This window comes from Bombus flavifrons, chromosome 1 (genome assembly GCF_040668555.2).
Source record: "Bombus flavifrons isolate JBK064 chromosome 1, iyBomFlav1_principal, whole genome shotgun sequence".
Taxonomy (NCBI): Eukaryota; Metazoa; Arthropoda; class Insecta; order Hymenoptera; family Apidae; genus Bombus; species Bombus flavifrons.
Genome location: NC_138442.1, coordinates 11,264,306 through 11,283,279, shown reverse-complemented (window position 1 = coordinate 11,283,279; position 18,974 = coordinate 11,264,306). Strand labels below are relative to the sequence as shown.

Here is an 18,974-nt window from a genome sequence, read left to right as displayed (position 1 = left end):
TTCGAATGAAAATCTATTACATTTTCTTATATGTTATATTACTAATTTTTACATAATTGTAAAGAATTTTCTTATAAATTCTATTATAAAGAGCATGTCAATTCATTTTTTTTATTTTACAATCATATACGATTAAGAAAACAACTAAATTTGTTTGGACTTTGATTAATTAATTGCGTAAACAGGTTGACCAACTTTAATATAATCATTATTTCAGTGAAAAATAGATATGTATATTTACTAAAATATTTTTCAAGAGATGATAAAATTGTAAATTCTTACTTAATCACATTCGAACATTAGCGTTAAGTATATAAAATAAAAAATAGTAATGATACTTTACTAAATAATATAAGTGAATCTTAATAGAAACATAAACTGGTATAAACAATATTATATGAAAAATGTTCACTCCATTTTTGTATATTTTTAAATTTTCTACTTTTTATTAGGTACTATACATTTGTGTGAAGAATAGTTTTAAAATCTGATTTACAACTTGATTTTATTATAATTCAGTTATTCTATTATTTTTTATTATTCCTGTAAAATGCAGGAATTTTTTTATCTTACGTTTTCCAGACATATCTGCTTCTAAAATGAGATATTGTATAAAATAGATCACTAGTAGAGTAATAGTACCAATAGTACACGAGAGTAGGCTGAGTTGTGACTAATACAGATTCTATAAAAATAGATTTTCTTGTAATTATTATTTAAAAATGGAGATGTCCAATATTAGAAAAGAAATTTTTGAGAGGAAAAAAGTGAAAAAGAAGATGAGGTAAGATTTACTTTGCATAAATGTATTTAAAAATATAATTGAAATATAAAAAATATATGTAATATATACTAATTTATTACATTTTTTAAGTAAAGCACAAATGCAATTAGTAATAATTAAAAAGAAACAATATGATGCAAAAGCTCTTAGAATTGTTGAACACCTTCTAGAACCAAAAATAGATTTCCAATGGCTTTTGACTAATGTAAGTGTATTTTTAAGTGTTTAAATAATTTGACATTTACTTTAAATAATTATCAATTTTTTTACAGCTAGGATATATTAACAAAAGTCACATGGAAGATGTAATTGAGGAAAGGGCTATAATCAAATTATGTGGCTATGTATTATGTAGTAATGCATTAACAAAAATAATTGATCAACGATACCATATATCAACAACAAAAAATAAGGTTTATGATATAACAAGGCGTAAAAATTTTTGTAGTTCACATTGTTACGGAGCTTCAAATTACTTATTAGAACAAATGCCCACGAGTCCATTATGGTTGAGAGATAAAGAAGAAATACCAGAATTTAAAATATTGCTAAACAAAGACGAATTAAGAGAAAGTATGCTTAGAGATGAAATTCATGTGAGAGATATAGAAATGGTACTGAATTCTGGAAACACAGATGAACATGTACAAAATAATAAAACATGCAAAAGTACAGAAAATACACTTCTCAGTAAATCTTCAGAAGTTGAAGCACATGATGAATATATAATAAAAATGTCTCCAAGAAGTAGTGAAAATGTAGCAAACAATATTATTGAAAAACCTGGTGTTTTAAAAGAATTTCCAGAAAATGGTGTTAAGGAACCTGTAGATGTGAAGAAAGCATCTATTAATTCAGAAGATAAAGGTAGCACTGCTAAAGACTATGTAAATGATAATACTGTTAAAAGAATGTGTACCATAGAAGCTAATAGCTTACTAGATTATACAGGAATTCAAAATACTACAAATGTAAATAATTTTGCTACTCTTGTAAATAAATACAAAAATCAAAATATAGAAAATAAAGAACAAGATGAGTTACTTGAAACATCAGGAACAGAGGATAATACAACTATTTCAAAATATAATACTGTTATTAGTAATAAAGATCCTATACAAAAAATAAAACAAAATAAAAGTAAAAAAAATAAGCAACAAAATTCTACTAAAGAAAATCAGTCAAATAAATTTTATAATCTTGCAATTCATATTGAACATAATGTAAGGAATTGGATTACTGAAGATACAATTTCTTTATTATTAGGAAATGAAGATATTAAAAATCAATTGTTAGAAAATATAGTTCAACATGATAGATACGTGCATCTGTGTAAAAAATTAAATAAATTGCAGTTGGAAGATGAAAAAGACATCCATGTAGATTTAACAACAAATTCTTTAAAACCACTACCTCATTTATGTGTTCTTCAAGAAGAGGGGGAAAAAATGGAATTAAAAGTATGTACAGCTTAATTTAAAAAGTAAGGAATTTCTAATATAAGTATCATTTGTAGGTTCGGGCATTTTATAAAGGGAGTATGATTATAGAAAATCACAAAAACACTACAGAAGTTACTGATCAGGATAATGATTTTACTCCAACATTACCTTTAACAGAAGCACATGCACCTAAAATACTTCGACGTCGAATATTTTTAGACAAACTTAATAAAATGTAATATGATCTTCTATGTTTCTTTAATATTCTTAATTTATAATTTTATAAATATGTTTATTTTATATTTCTTTTTTTGTTATAGATTACCTGACCTATTATGTGCTTTAGCTAGTAATAAATTACCACAATATATATACAGCAGAGAAAAGAGTACTTTACTTAAGGCATTAGTTAACACTTTCTCATTGTCTGCTGCAAATGTTATTTTTAAAACAGCTGAATGGACTCTTGTGGGTCTTATTATCATTAAAATGTAAGTATTTCAATAAACTGTAGATATTTAATTATCATAAAAATGATTAATGTTTTAATATATTTTACTTAGGTTGAGCATGATAGATCCTGAGCTAAAATTTGTATTGTTAAGCAAACAAGCATCAATGTACATCTCAATGATTTTAATGTCATACAAGTTGGATTCAAATTATTTAGACAGACTAGTAATGGAATTAATTAATAATACAGATAAACAAATACCTGTATAATAATAAAAATACTAATGTCGCTTAAATCATGCATATTATATAACATCTCTACTCTTTGAATATTGTATATTATATTGAAAATATATACATACTTTTATATTTATTAATTAATATAAGTAGAATAAAGATATACATATGAAATTTTTATTATGTTTTAGATTCATTATTCATTAAAATTAAAGAAACGTGCAACGTAAAAAATTAACTGTTCATAAGTTACATAATTAAGTTGTATTTTTGAATATATTAATAAAAAAAGTTACATTATGTTTACAATGCTGGTGTAGGTACGCCAGTAAGAGGAGAGGGTGGACATTCAAGTCCTAATGTATCTATTTGTGTTGTTGTTAATTGATCCTCCGTGGAACGATTCCCAATTTTATCACGTAAAGCTTCATAAAGATTATGTACTGCTTCATTATGCTTAAATTATACATGAGGTTATGAAACTGTTATATAGTTATGATATAATATAACTTTATCTTTTTCTTTTAATAAAAATATATTACCTGACTAGTTGGTTGGAGTGCTTTTATTAGCGTATGAAGACGAGTCGGAGGTAACTTTAGATGGATGTACCAAAGTAACTTTAATAAATGGCGTGTAACATTGTCTCTGCCTAATCCAGCTAAGAAAAATTCGTCAAAGATGACTGTACAGAATGATTCATTAGGAAATTCATCAGCCATATTTAATATTAGTAATGATACCTGTAAATCATGTGCAAATTAATTAGTTATTATGCTATCAATGATTATTAAATTTTAAGTAAAATGTGCTTACTAAAGTGTGTAAAAAGGGATCTTCAAATGCACGTTGTGCTTGACAATTTGGTAAAGTAGCTAATACTCTCATTAAACCTCTAGCATCACCTCTACCTCTTCCTATTCCACCACCACCTCCTACATGTAATGCATAATACATAGACAAAACAGCAGCAACTCCTGAAAGTTGTGCATATGCTTGACAAGCATCAGGAGGAGGACCAGAATGTTCTATTATAGCAATTGCACTTTCTCTCTCATCAGGAGGAAGTTTACAATTTAATTGTCTTATTTGATCATCGACCTAAAATATGAATTACTAATTATTACATTTATTTAAAATTACGTATTACTATATACAGCCTATGTAAGTTTACCATTAAAGACATAAGTGCAGGTAGAAATTTTGTCACAACTTGACTATCTAGTTTTGGTTCTTTAAAATCTTGTGAATCAATCATTTGCCAAGCAGATAAACCTAATGCAAGCATTCTGAGTAACAATACAAGAACTGCATTTTCTCTAGGCAGTGCTTCACCATTTATCAAATGAAGTGCAATTTTGATTGCACTACTAGCAAGGAAATTTACTGCATATGGATCACATAATATCATGCTTAGATCACCCAAGACTTGTTCTTGACCTCTCTGTAGAAAATTGCAGATCATTTTACTTTCTATCAATAAGTAAATAGGTATTATTATTAAATGCAAATATTTTTATTACATACCTTAATACTATCCAAAAAACCTTGTAATTCACGGGATCTTTTAATGTCAACATTCTTTTCTCTAATACATGCATCAAGGCACCAAGTAAATTTATGACATGGATCAACAGAAATAATATCTTGTACCTAAATGTTTAATATTTAGATAATATTATATTCATTTTACATAATATTGTATAAGTAATTTAAAATGATAAAAATTCACCTCTAAATCATGTAAAGCCATTAATAATTCTGCTCTTAATGTACAATAATGTATATTTTTTGTACGTAGAAATAAAGTTCTTAAAAATTGTAATACCATGTCATATAATTTTACACTATGTCCAATCATATGTGCTAGTTTTTGTACTACTTCACCTTGTCTTCTTACCTAAATATATAAATTATACAATTAGAAATTCACAATTTTTTTATGAATATTTATTTCTAACATACTATACCTTGGGAGAAGGCATAAAGAAAAGACTATTTAAGTTTCGATGATCAAACAATATTTGTTCTTTCTCAATGATATATCGACTAAATAATGGAGAAACTTCATCTCCAAATAAACTTTGATTATCTTTCCAAATTTGACGTTTAACTTCAGTATCTGCATCATTGTATAATTCTTTTTCTCGGACAAGTACTCGTAAATATTTATCTTCTATGTGTGGGGTGTTTCTTAAAATACACATAACAACTGGCCTTAGTGCTGCAACTCTTACAGCTGGAAAACTTTTGGACAATAATTCTTTTAATCTTCTGTCACCTGCTGAACCTCTGTCTGCTCTTTCTGTTCCAATTTCATTAATTCTTTTTATTAATTTTTCTCTTAATTCTTCAAGAACTGATGCATGAAAATCTAGTCTTCTTACTCCATGAAGATCAAGTAAAGGTAACATTGGACGTAAAGATGGTAATAAAATACCATTTTCTAACTGAAATTCTTCAATTGCTTTTAGCGGATCTGTACAACTTGTTAAAGCATCTCTTAAGAAACCTTGTCCAGGTATACCAAGGTCATCCAAACCATTTCCAATCTCACAACTATTTTTTACAGTATTCATTACTGTTTTGTTTATCTATATGGAATATCTTTACACACAAATGAATACAGAATTATGATGTAATATTATATGATTGAATAAATTTTTTAATAATTGCGATATATTTTAAGATGTACAAAGAATCATTTCTAAATATTTTTCATTTTTAATTACAATTATTTATCAAATAAGATTTCTCATCGTATAAATAATTTTGTATTATTTTTATATAACCTGAAATTATCAGTATATTGTTACACATCATTACAATATCACAATAAATTTAGCAAATTTATATATTATTATTGAATTTATATATATACATACCTGCTTAAGCCAACAGTGAATAGAAAGAATATATTTATTTATACTTATTCTGTTTCCTTTTACGAAATATGTACCTATAGCTATATATGTATATTTATATATAGGTAACACAAATGTCAGCTCAGATGAATACTATGCGATGTATAAAGATCAAAATTACTCAAGTATTGTATTGAGATTGCTATTCTCTTAAATATAATGTAAATTAAAGTATAAATAAGATACAGAAATTGTCTCTAAATTTGTTAAGTGATCTGATTCGAGAAGGAATATATACCGTTTAACGTACATTCATTCATAAAATAGTAGCATTTTAGGTTACTATGGCACAATCAACAGCTAGTGGAACGTCTTCTCGACGATATATGAGAGAACACGATGTTAATGTACCATCTTCATCACGCTATGTGGATAGTGAATGGGAAACTAAAGAGGTAATAGTTAAAATTTGTTACTCTTATCTTTGAACCATAACAATTTGTTCTTGTTACTTTACATAAAAAATAAATTACACTCTATACATATGAAATTTTAAAAACATTTTACTCTTACTTATTTCTGTATAAACAATAGCAATGATTACATATATCTATTTTAATAATAGAATAATATTTACATACAGTAAGCTTTTTATTTTCAATATCCTTAGGCTTTACGACAAAGAGAACTTGAGGAAGCAAGAGCACGAGCTGCACAAATGGAAAAAACAATGAGGTGGTGGTCAGATTGTACCGCTAACTGGCGAGAAAAGTGGAGCAAAGTACGTAATGAAAGGAATATGGCAAGAGAAGAAGCAAAGACGCTTAGATCAAAATTAGAAATTGCTGTAAAGGATGCAAATAGTTATAAACACGAATGTCAGGAACTTGAATTACAAAATGAACAATTAAAAAAAGAAATGGAAAAAGTACATATGGTATTGTTAAAACACGCTGGCCAATTTGATCAACAAATTTTTACAGTTCTAGAATCAGATCCACAATTAAGAAATACATTAGGTATAGATGAATTATTGAAGTTTTACAATAATGTGGAACAAAGTGAAAGTGTAAATTCTCAGAAAGATTTACTTACTTGTAAAGTTCTTGATGACTCTAATGTTTGCTTAGGAAGTCATAGTATCTTGCCAGATAGAGATATCGAAGAATATGTATTACAAGGTGCAGTGCCAAAACATGCTGTAGAATTATATAAAGAGAGTCCTCTTAATTCATTAGATAAAGATATTGCAAGATTAGTTGCAGATTCTAATTCTGTAGAAGATAATGTAGAGAAAAATTTGTCTTCATTACAAACTCGTACAGATGATTCATATGCACAAAAAATAATTTTACTCCAACATAAATTGGATGAAGCTACAAAAATTATTTCTACTGAAAGAGAGTAAGAATATGAAAAATTATTATTTGTTTATATCTAACTTCAATTTACTGAATTAATTGGATTTTATTTTAATAGAGAAAAAAATTCTTTACATCGTGGTATGGAAAAATTGAAAGCAGAAATAATACAATTAAGAAAACAGTGTGAAGAATTAGAAGAAAGCAAAGCTGATGTTACAAGAGAATTACTTGAATTGAAAGATCGGTTTCAAATTAAGCTTAGCGATGTACAAGCTGGTATAATTGATGAAGCTTCCAGTAGAGAAGGAATGAATCGTCGTCTGTGTGAACTTAGGGCTGAGGTAAATCTTATAAATATAAATATAGAAATATATTTAAAACTTTGATATATTTGTAATTATTTGTGATTATATGACTTTAGTTAGAGAAACTTCAAGCAGAAAATGCAGCTGAATGGGGAAAACGAGAACGTTTGGAAACAGAAAAAATTTCTTTAGAACGTGAAAATAAGCAACTTCGTAATGAATTAAATGATTTACAAGAAAGGATAGAATCTCGACGATCACGTCCAGTTTCCACATCAGACAGCGATACAAGACAATTGCAACAAGAATTTTTAGTTAGGAATGTGGTTTGTACTATGTACTAACACTTTAATTTGAATATAATATATGTTTAGTATATAATTATACTAATTTAATTATAAACATTTTTATTATTGTCTATTGTTAGACAATATTGAAAAAATCTCTGGAAGAAAAGACAACAGAACTTTCACATGCCATGAGAAGATCAGAGCAATATGAAGCAGAAGTAAAGAGAGTTAGAGCGAGAGTAGAGGAATTGAAAAAAGAATTAGCTACAGTTCAAGATGAAGTGGATGCTGCAACTAACAGTGTTCGTAAATTGCAACGAGCAAATGAGGATCTCTTAGAACAGTTAGAATCAGCTAATGTACAATTGGAACATTTTCGAAATAGGTAAATAGTAACAATATTTATTAATATCTTGATTAAGTTATATATCCACATTTTTTTCATTAAATTATAGAACTCATATTGACAATTAATTTGTTATCAGTACCGATACCTATTCGGTAGATGTAGGAACAGGAGAAAATCTTGAAGAAAAATTACGTATAACTAATGATGGCAAATTAGCAAATGGTAAGTTTCAATATATTGATTTTCGTATCAATTTAATAAATATAAATAAATCATATAAATACTATTTCAGAGTATGAGCCACAGGAAGCCTAGTATTCACTCATTTTAATAATAATATTAAATTAATTCGAGCAATGATAAATGTGAAACTTGGAATGTGAAAAGCAATTTTTTCCATATTTTCCAAAATGTATACACCAGTCGATGTAGCAATACTTTTGAATTATGTTAAAACCCTGTTAAATGTATAAGAACTTATTTATTTGATAACTGAACTGAAATAATGAAATATTATTGTCTATTTCAGTATTGTATTATTGTTTAAATTAGACTATTTTTTCAAGTTTGTATTATAATTTGCTCTTTTTTATTAATTTTATATATAACTGTATATATAATATAATTCTTTTTGTAATGTTTTATACTACGAACACTTTTGTGAATATTTTAAATATTTCTTATTTGTAAAAATTCACATTCCAGTGTATTATGTTTTAAATATTTTTACTGTATGTATATAAATAATGTATATAACTTAAATCATATATGTATGTAATTTCAAATTTTGTTTCTTACCTAAAGACTGGTGAAGTTAGATAATGAGAGATTATCTGTACCATCTATGATACCTGATATTTATATGTGCGTGGTTTGTAAAATAAGGTCTAAAAAATCGTAAATGTACCTATGTCTATATTATATGGAAGTTAATGCCCTAAGTTTAAGTAGAAGAACTATTTAAATTCAAACTTGATTGTAATGAATTTAAAAGAGGTCATATATATTTATTAATTGATGTAATTGATATCTGAAGGCGAATAGAAAGTAGAATCCTTTATTTGTTTAATATATGTTTTATTGATAAAAAAGGTTAGATACTAAAATTTGATGCAGCATTAAATTTATAATGTACACTCAGTACAAGTACCTCAATAAAAATGATATGTAGTGTGTATATGTGAAAGAAATAATAGAAATATTATTACATTCATAAGATGTATGAATGATCATAAATATTAATGCAAGGATAAACAAGAAGAATAATCTAAATTGTAATAAAAAAATATCTAATATTAGTAAAGTATAAAATAATCTACAAATAAAAACTAAGTTTTTTTAAACAATATAAGAGAGTTTTTAAACCTTATAATCACTATTTAACATTTCATGGGAGTACCATCGGGATATGTCGGCATTTTTGGTTTGCAAATTTTTGTTCTACCATTAGAACCATATACAATATTGCAAGAGAATGTAAAATATCCACAAGTTGAACTTTTCGTGTAATAACGATGTTCATATTTCCTTGGTGAATTTCTACCATCTAGTTTACCAGCAATGCTGTTTGTTATTGTATAATAACTTGGTTTCATTGGTACATTAGAATTGTATTTCGGATATTCTGTTGAAGTTTGATATCGGATTTGTGGAAAAGTATTTTTTTGCTTTTCTTTAGATGCAGCATGACTTTCTATTAATCTTTCATGATTAGTTTTAAGAGATCTGATTTCTGAAATAGGTGATTTATTTTCGTAAGTTAAACTTGGTTCTTTTGGAATCAGGGAAACTGTTTGAGATTGAGATTTCCCATCGCCATGAGTAATAATTTTATCACCAGCTACAGATATTACTCTACCACGAAAGCCAGGTGGTATAGTGTACCTTGATTGTAATGATTGACCAGGTTGGAGGACATCACCAACTTGTGCTGCATTAGTATCTTGTTTCACATGAACGTCATACTGATTTCCAGCTGCAACATGTAATGTTTGTAATTGATAGTTACTATTATTTTGTTCTGCAGCATAGCTTTTTGAAATCTTCGGATTCATTGAAGTTTGAAATGATGACATGTCATAATCTTCGCCATTATACTCTTCTTCATAATCATATACTGAATCATCCAGTTGGGACTTTTCAACAGATTGATCTGGTTTACTAGTAATATTTCGTGAATTGTCATCTGGCTTAGTAAAAGTTCTTCTTTGGAAACTAGAACTAGTTTGTAAACCTGACTGAAGTTTGTCTTGATTATATTCATTATCTGGGGCTGTATTTATCCTTTCACTACTATTCTTTTGTACAATTTGTGGTCCATAAGATGGTTTGAATGGTTTAAATAGCTCACTATCCGTAAGATTGAAGTTGAATGGCTTTCTAGAAGTTGCTGCACCAGATCCCGATCCTGCTTGTGCAGCACCAGTGTAAGTAATTCCATATTGGAAAGATCCTTCAAGTTGAGATTGAGATTGACCTGTATATGCTCCACTTTGAGCGGAGGCTGTTCCACCTCCGCGGAATGGTTTCGAATATCTTTCAATTTTTTCATCTGTCTTAAGATATGGTTGAAAACCAATTTGAGCTTGACTTGAAGTACTTCCTTCACCATTTGCTTGAGCATCTGCCATTCCACCTTTGGAGCTTGCTTGTACTTGGGAATTTGTACCATGATTCCAGCCACTGCTTTGTGCACCTGTTGTTGTGGCGCCTAATTCTGAATTTAATTGAACTTGTGTTTGACTCTTTCCATAACCACCAACTCCTTGAGCATTGCTTACTACACCTCCTTTACCACCATTAATTTCAGCTTGTGCACTTTTATTTATGTCAGTACTACCAGCTTGAGCTGAGAATGATCCAGAACCACTATAAGTACCTGTTACTTGAGATTGAGCTGTACCTTGTTGAAACTTGCCTTGAGCTGATGCGCTTGCTTGAGTACCTGAATCTGTTTGTTTTACAGAACTAGATGCTTGAGAATTAGAGTTATCATTTTCTACAGGTAAAAGATTACTAGGTTGTTGATAATATTGAGGAATCTCTCCAGTATTTGTTATGGATCTTATATTGGATGGATACTGTATACTACCAGGATATTGTCTGATACCTTGTCCTTCACCTGGGTATTGTTCAATTACTTGTCCATGCCCTACAAGACTTGAAGTTAAAGCTCCTTTATCTTGCCATCTTGAACTGCCAGGATATTGTCCTTGCAATGGATAGCTCGGCGGTATTATTGCACGATTTTCCGAGTATTTTCCTTGAAAAGAATCTCTTGTACCATCAAGATTACTTGTTCCCGGTGCAGTACCTGTAGAGTAGGTAATATCACCACTTGGAGCTGTGACAGATATTCCTGGTATAATGCCTCCATCAATCTTTTTACCTGGTATCACGTTTCCTGGATAATGTACAGTTTCTCTTAATTGACTTGCTGGTGGTGAAATACCATCGCCATAAACACTTGTAACATCAGTAGGACGACCAGGAAAAGTCCTTGGTGTACCTGGTGTTCCAAAAAATTGTGTAGGGGACTGTCCACCGGGATACACATTAGTATCTGCAATTGCTTTTGAGTCTGTTATAATTTGGCCATGAAGAGTATCTCTGGTATCTGGTACAGTACCACTAGTATAAACACCACTCGGGTAAGGTACACTACCACCAGTTACAGTACCAGGTACTCCTCCAGGGTAAGTAACATCATCTCTAGTCGTAGTACCAGGTACACCTCTAGGATAAGCTATGCCACCACCAGTTGTTGTACCAGAAATTATTCCAGGGTATGCTGTGCCACCAGCAGTTATTGTACCAGGCAGACCTCCGGGGTAAACTGCACCATCACCAGTAGTAGTACCAAGTACACCTCCGGGATAAGTTACACCACCACCAGTTGTAGTACTAGGTACACCTCCAGGGTAAGCTACAGTACCACCAATTGTAGTACCAGCCACACCTCCAGGATAAGCAATATGACCAGTTGTAGTACCAGACACACCTCCAGGGTAAACTGTACTACCACCTGTTAAAGTTCTAGGCGCTCCTTCAGGATAAGCTACACCACGACCAGTTGTTGTACCGGGTGCACTTTCAGGATGAACTACACCATCACCTGTTACAGTACCAGGCACTCCTCCAGGATAAGCTATACCTAGACCAGTTGTTGCATCAGGTACACCTTCAGGGTGAACTGCACCAGTACCTGTTACAGTACCAGACACTCCTCTAGGATAAGTTACACCACCACCAGTTGTTATACCAGGAATGCTTCCAGAATAAACTATACCACCACCAGTTGCTGTACTAGGCATGCTCCCTGGATAAGTTACACCACCACCAATTGTTGTACCAGGCATGCTTCCAGGATAAGCTGCACCATCACTAGATACACCTCCAGGGTAAACTGTACCACCAGTAATTGTAGTACTAGGTACACCTCTAGGGTAAGCAACATCACCGCCAGTTGTAGTACTGGGTACACCTCCAGGGTAAACTGTACTACCAGTAATTGTAGTACTAGGTACACCTCCAGGGTAAACTGTACCACCATCAATTACAGTACTAGATACACTTCCAGGGTAAGCAACACCACCACCAGTTGTAGTAGTAGGTATATTTCCAGGGTAAACAACACCACCACCAGTTGTAGTAGTAGGTATATTTCCAGGGTAAGCAATACCACCGCCAGTTGTAGTAGTAAGTATACCTCCAGGGTAAGCTACACCACCACCAGTGGTAGTACGAGGTGGACCTTCAGAATAAGGTATACGCCTACTTATTACAGTACCAGGTAAACCACCTGTTATAGTGCCAGGAACTCCTCCAGGATATGCTACACCACCAGCAGTTGTTGTACCAGGTACAGTTCCTCCAGGTACACTTCCAGAATGGACTACTCTACCATCAATTGTAGTAGTAGGTATATTTCCGGGGTAAATTGTGCCACCTACTTTTGTTGGGTATGATGCATCACTACCAGTTGCAGTGTCAGGTATATGTCCAGGATACATTGCACCACCACTAAGGTAAGGCATGTGGTCTCGAACTGTACTAGCAGGTATTTTACTAGGATAAGTTGTACCCATTCCAGGAGTGATTATACCAGATTGTCTAACAGTATTATCTCCTGGTTGTTTGATTGCTGAAGAAGCATTAGTTAATGTACAATAGAAAGTTCGAAAAATTCAGAAGATTAGAATGAAAATTCACTGATATGTTATTCATTGCGCATATAACGGTATGCGAAATTGTGTTTTCGGATAGCAATATTTACAATACCTGGAATTTGAACATATCTATCTGGAACATTTTCATCAGTATATTTTGAACAATCTTCACATCCACTACTACCCAATGACATACTTTGTGCTTGCCCCATACCATTGCTTCCAGCTAAAAATGTTTTGCAATAACAAAAATGCAAAAAATCATGCAATAACATAGTAAAAATGTTTTCTTAATTACGCACTAACAACTGCGCGGGAAGATTGTTGAGTAGCTTCAGCCTCGGCCTTGCCTTCTTTCTGTTCATTATTACCGATACTTAAGTATTGAGATTGTGTCTGTCCTCGAAATTTTCCTGGAGATGGTTGTACTTGACGACGCAAACGATTTTGTTTGAAGTTTTTATTAAGCTTCTGCCTTTCTTCAAGCGCGACTTGTCTCTTAGCTCGACTTATCAGTGGTGTTAGAAGTATATCAGCTACTCTTCTTGTTACGATATCATTTTCATCCAGAGGAAGTATATTAAAAAAAGGATCTATCGTTTGTTCGAATATTGGAATAGTTTTTTGTAGTAAAATAATTTTGTGGCCATTACAGAAATCAACTATTCTAGCTCCTGCAATTTGCCATGCCTGTCAAAGGTAAATTATTTTTTGTATTATATAAGTAATAATAATGTTAATAATATCAGTAATGTGTTACCTCTAATTTTGTCAAAAACTCGTTTGGAGCATAAAGAACTTTTGATGTTTGCTTCTGTTCAATTCCATTTTCTGAAAGCCCTTCTGCAGCGATATTGTCTTCTAGTTTCTCTACATAGCAATTGTTTTCTTCTCTATCCTTATATGCACTAAAATGCTGTAAGAAATAAAAATTATAAAATATTGTTTATACAATTTCGGTGAGTAAAAGTTCTCATTACCGTTTCATAATCAGTAAATGTCCATTGCTTCTTTATTAAGTGCTTGCTAACATTCGGTATTTCAAAGTCATCATAGATGGAGCGGTCAAAGCGTTTTTTTTCCTATAAACGAAGAATGAAAATTATTAAGGGAATTATTGAAATTAAAAAAGTACGTAAAACGAACAATATAGTTTTTTATAAGATAATTTTTAAATCTAAAAAAGTTGTTTTACACTTTTTACACTTTTTACACTTTTTAAATACAATATTCGAATCTTAATCTCTTCAAAATGTGTATTACTTAAATTTATTTCGAAACAATACATAATAATTGATAACATTTTGTAATAAGACAAACAAAATAAAAGGAGATGTAAAAGAAAAGAAAACTAATCGAATATAGGAATTAGGAACGGGTCGAGTTGATTTCCTATCAACTTATCTTATGAACTTTGATCTTCAAATCTTTGGCCTCTCAGCTAGCTAGAGTTACACTAATATTTAATTTGTATTAAAAAATTGAGTAAGTCTTATTCGAATTGGGAAAGGTACAAAAAGAAATTCATTGTATATGAATTATTCATTATAATAAATTACGTACTTTTCTTATTATCTGGCTTAGATATTAATATACTCTATAATGTGTCTACAATATTTTGATTTGTAAATAATTTAAAAACGAATATATTTAATTAGACATCGATAACTTTTTTTTTATGAATATATTTAAATATGCTTTAGATTAAATTCATTCGTTACGAGCAAATGTTTTAAAGATTAAAAAATTAAAAAATTGAAATGAAAAATAATGGATGACAACTTACATAGTATCTTGAGAGTACTGATCCCGAGAAGAAAACCAGGATGACAAGGATCGGTCGCATGGCTCCAGTTTACTTTGAGGCCTTCGCTGCGACTGTTAGCTTCTATTTAGCGGTAGTTCTAGTAAATTCATTCGCCGATTCCCTCCAAATATGTAGTACCTCTTCCCTGTTTTTCTTCTTCTTCGGCTTACTTACACTCGATCTTGCGAAGAGATCAAGAAGCATGAGGATTTGAATTGAAGCTTGGGTGGGGGAATAGTTTGATAGGGGAAATTCTAAGAAGCGTGGGTATGTAAATCGTGATATGAAGTGCGTCTGCAGTCTTATAAGCATCACGTTATCTTATGTCGTCTCATGATGTCCAGATCTCCTTACCGGCATGTTTTCACAAGCATTTTTATGCTTTTATAATAACAATATTCATGAAGTTGTGCGGAGAATCTTTAGAATATATGAAGAAATAATGGGAACAAAAGACAAACAAAGTCAGATCTAGGCCATTTTATCTAATTCATATTCTTTGAACAGCTATTCATTTATTTGTATTCAATTTATTACAAATTCTATTTTATCAATTACCAAGTATTTAGACCAAACTTTTATTAAAAAAAGCTACTTGTATTGCTATACAGGAATACATATATAGTAAAAAAGATCATTAAAATAATATACTCATATTTTTTGTTTTTAGTATTTTTTATTTGTTTATCAACGCCAACTTAAGATGACACCTTCTTTTTGCTTTGATCGCACATAGTATTTCGAAGATGATATTCCTATTTGCGCAAAATTACTTTTGGATAAGAGTAATCTATTTCACCATACCATTTCGCTGCCTTACTTTCCAAGACGCAAATATCTTTCTAATCGTGCATGATATCGCCTAAAGTCAGTTTATGTGACCATCATCGACTGACTAAGATAGATGTGTTCCCCTTCATTGCCCTAATTATAAACTCCAATCCATTTGGTAAATACAGAAAGTCGTTGTTTGCTCTTCTTCGAAGTGTTATTAAACTATCGCACAGTTCATCAGCAATAGAAAAAGTTGGATGAGTAAAAGTTGGATTATTTGTATTTGGCAATTATATTAATACGCGCTATATAGCTGTCTAGTTATGAAGCTATGTTAAGTGAATCTTTACCATAAATATATTTTTTATTCTTTGGAAAATTTTTCGACTATAACTGCGTATAAAAAATAGCTAACGTTTCTTGAATAGTTCCGTTTTCCTTCTCTTTCATTTTGGAATATGAAAAAAGCAAAATATAGATAAAAATTAATAAGCGAAATTGTAAGCAATTAAAACTAGAATGGGTTTTTACAAAAATATGATACACACTATCAAGTATATATAGCTATACGTATATTTTTTTCATTTTAATAGATATGACTTGCACAATTCGTAGAAAAATTGGTAAAATGTTTGCTTAGGCACTCCAATGTACAAATGGTACATTACATACGTAAAACGAAAATACATTACAACTGTGTTAATTATTAGGACTATTTGTGACATTCTAGATATATACTAATGTATAATGTAGGGAATGCTATTTACAACATGTGATTTTACATAACTATACAATATAACATTACATTTTGGGATGTAATTTAATGTGCTATGTTTAATCTTCGTAATAGATCGATGACTAGGATACAAGTACTTGTGCTCGCTTTTGATTTCAGGTTATTACAAACACGTGTTCTAATGTATGACATTACTGTGAAAAAATAGATAAACTACGTGAAATCTTTATTATAAAACCGCTGCCATTCGATTTTCTGTGCAACCGTCGTTTTGTAAGTTTTTATTTTAGCCGAGAAAAGTAATTTCATTTTTCTTAAATCACCATGTAAGTAATTACGAAAAAAGATTAGAAAGTTTATGAAAGATACGTGTGAACCATTTCATACATAATGTACATATGCAGTACAAATTAACAAAAATTCGATGGGTTGCGCATAGAATAGCAGATCGGATTGGACTAGTTTACACTCAGATCGTTACCGATGATCGGTAACGTATCGAAAACAAAAAAAAATTCTTAATTACATAATACGACCACTAGAGGGCTACTAGATTGCATATGGCCGTCGGTTCCGTTTATGAAAACTCGAATCACAGACAATACGCGTTCGTATTTAAAAACGCGATTAACGTACTACAATATAAAACTATGTGTTTCCTTAGATATATACTTGTAGAAAAATGTGATCCAAAATTACATTTATCCACATTATCTGTTGTTTTAATGGAAATCCTAATTGCTATTCAATATTTTTCCGCTTTACTTTATACACTTCAATGATTAATTTTGCCAAATTTGAATTTGACCATCGTAATAAAAATATGTAGTTCAATGTAAACGTCTAACATACATTTTAAACAAGGCGTTGTAAAGTTACAAGTTCTTGAAAAATGTAATTTCTTATATACAGATTGCTTGAACTAAAAATAGTTCTATTCTTTTCACTTATTTTTATACTATTTCACAATTATATGAATGTCTACGTATAATTCGATTGGTATTCGTTGGTAATCTACACTTCAGTGTATTGTTAGTTTCAAGCCTCGAGGAATTTTTAGCTGCCTAGAAGAGCTTGCAAAATTTGATCAATGCAACTAATACTAAGATAGGTATGCATATAGGCACTGCATTTCACTTTAAATCAATAAATTAGTTTTGTTTCTTAATACGCGTGATATGTCTTTAAACAATTGTAACTACGTACGAATAGTATTTAAGGCACAACACTAGGAATTGATAATTCACAATTTTATCGTTAATATGACTATGTGCTAGATGGTCCCTAATTAGGAAGGTGTGTGGAATAATATTCGTGATATAAGTAATCTCTATAATATTTCTTATCCTCGTTGAACTCATCTCAAAATTGACTCCATATACTTAACTATATAGAAATGGGTGCTCATTGCTCATAGAAAGATGTCAGTAAGTAAGATAATAGAATTTCAAACGTTTCCCATTAAAACTTAACGAGCTTATCTTAATATTGATAGGAATGACACTAGTTGCTAGTAAGTAATTACGTCTTTGTATCTCTATGAAGCGATTATTTAATCATTCATATTTTTTTGATGTAGATTGTAGTTCTTTCATGCTTATGATACACATTCAAACCCAGATTGAACGTTTCATGAGTATAAAATAATCTTTGGTGTATCTATGTACGATAATATTGCTATCGTTATTCATTAAAAATACTTGCCGTAGTTTTGTTCTAGCATTTTGGGCGAATATTCTTCTTTTCTTCGACATGCGGTTATTCTATGCAATAGCTAAATTAAGTGTCATCGTTGTCGGCTGGGAAAATGCGGAAGACCTCGCAGGGTCGGAAAAATCGTAACTGTTAGAAGAGGTTTGACTGTCATTGTTGAAGCGACTAAGATGTTCCGGATTAGGAGATATAACGGAAGTTCTAATGACCATTCTGGACACACACTCTGGATTTTTGGTTGTGTTATCAGGTGCTTTCCTCTCTCGTTCTTCGCCTGGGGTTTTCTCTCTGTAGAAACGTTTTGATGGCGGAGGTGTCACTGATGCATCGGGAACTCTGGTGTGCCTAATGATCGCGGAAAACGCCGAAGATGAATTATTTTGATCGCGATTGAGACCCAGGCGAGGAACGATAACGCTGGTAGGGGATGCCGTGACGCACGATGTTGTTTGTAGTCTGTTCAAAGAAGATGCCAGCGGAGCACAGGATTTTGTTGACGACGATGTTGCTTTTTGATCGTTCCCATCGGCTTTATCCGCAGATGATCGATGATGCGCTCTCATACATGATGACTCTTCATGTTTGTAGAGATACGACTTCAGAGCAAATGCTTTACCGCAGCGACCGCATACATATGGTTTGGTGTTCGAGTGCGTTTGTATGTGGGCGCGTAAGTTTGACTTGTCGG

At 31.0% G+C, this 18,974-nt stretch overlaps 4 protein-coding genes across 8 annotated transcripts; 2 read left to right on the top strand and 2 right to left on the bottom strand.

Annotated features, from left to right (window-relative positions):
• Nucleotides 1-601: 601 nt before the first annotated feature.
• Nucleotides 602-3,042, top strand: LOC138181263 (putative RNA polymerase II subunit B1 CTD phosphatase RPAP2). Of its 2 annotated transcripts, none has more exons than XM_069115990.1 (6): nucleotides 602-784; nucleotides 875-989; nucleotides 1,057-2,244; nucleotides 2,301-2,461; nucleotides 2,547-2,717; nucleotides 2,790-3,042. In XM_069115990.1, the coding sequence occupies exons 1-6, from the start codon at nucleotides 723-725 to the stop codon at nucleotides 2,947-2,949; spliced, it is 1,857 nt and encodes a 618-aa protein (XP_068972091.1). In that variant the 5' UTR covers nucleotides 602-722; the 3' UTR covers nucleotides 2,950-3,042. The 2 variants fall into 2 exon arrangements, with proteins under 2 accessions (XP_068972091.1, XP_068972100.1); XM_069115999.1 differs by having other exon boundaries at nucleotides 619-784; nucleotides 880-989; nucleotides 2,790-3,040.
• Nucleotides 3,043-3,157: 115 nt separating this feature from the next.
• Nucleotides 3,158-5,839, bottom strand: NELF-B (negative elongation factor B). Its single transcript, XM_069116011.1, has 8 exons — nucleotides 5,802-5,839; nucleotides 4,887-5,708; nucleotides 4,649-4,816; nucleotides 4,444-4,569; nucleotides 4,091-4,360; nucleotides 3,733-4,017; nucleotides 3,459-3,659; nucleotides 3,158-3,372 (listed from the first exon to the last, which is right to left on the bottom strand). Exons 2-8 carry the CDS (start codon nucleotides 5,493-5,495, stop codon nucleotides 3,220-3,222), a joined length of 1,812 nt encoding a protein of 603 aa, XP_068972112.1. The 5' UTR covers nucleotides 5,496-5,708; nucleotides 5,802-5,839; the 3' UTR covers nucleotides 3,158-3,219.
• A 51-nt stretch (nucleotides 5,840-5,890) lies between these two features.
• LOC138181286 (coiled-coil domain-containing protein 102A) lies at nucleotides 5,891-8,854 on the top strand. Of its 2 annotated transcripts, none has more exons than XR_011173480.1 (7): nucleotides 5,891-6,235; nucleotides 6,451-7,184; nucleotides 7,260-7,485; nucleotides 7,566-7,775; nucleotides 7,877-8,124; nucleotides 8,195-8,310; nucleotides 8,381-8,400. XR_011173480.1 is itself a non-coding variant. In XM_069116024.1 (7 exons), exons 1-7 carry the CDS (start codon nucleotides 6,125-6,127, stop codon nucleotides 8,401-8,403), a joined length of 1,638 nt encoding a protein of 545 aa, XP_068972125.1. In that variant the 5' UTR covers nucleotides 5,892-6,124; the 3' UTR covers nucleotides 8,404-8,854. The 2 variants fall into 2 exon arrangements, 1 of the variants encoding a protein (XP_068972125.1); XM_069116024.1 differs by having other exon boundaries at nucleotides 5,892-6,235; nucleotides 8,225-8,310; nucleotides 8,381-8,854.
• A 283-nt stretch (nucleotides 8,855-9,137) lies between these two features.
• On the bottom strand, nucleotides 9,138-18,336 carry LOC138181244 (mucin-19). Of its 3 annotated transcripts, XM_069115963.1 has the most exons (9): nucleotides 15,868-18,336; nucleotides 15,043-15,244; nucleotides 14,237-14,338; nucleotides 14,017-14,172; nucleotides 13,559-13,946; nucleotides 13,369-13,482; nucleotides 12,890-13,231; nucleotides 12,269-12,292; nucleotides 9,138-12,223 (listed from the first exon to the last, which is right to left on the bottom strand). In XM_069115963.1, exons 2-9 carry the CDS (start codon nucleotides 15,100-15,102, stop codon nucleotides 9,468-9,470), a joined length of 3,942 nt encoding a protein of 1,313 aa, XP_068972064.1. In that variant the 5' UTR covers nucleotides 15,103-15,244; nucleotides 15,868-18,336; the 3' UTR covers nucleotides 9,138-9,467. The 3 variants fall into 3 exon arrangements, with proteins under 3 accessions (XP_068972064.1, XP_068972068.1, XP_068972057.1); XM_069115967.1 differs by lacking the exon at nucleotides 12,269-12,292 and having other exon boundaries at nucleotides 9,138-12,235; nucleotides 12,878-13,231; XM_069115956.1 differs by having other exon boundaries at nucleotides 9,138-12,292.
• Between the last annotated feature and the right edge of the window lie 638 nt (nucleotides 18,337-18,974).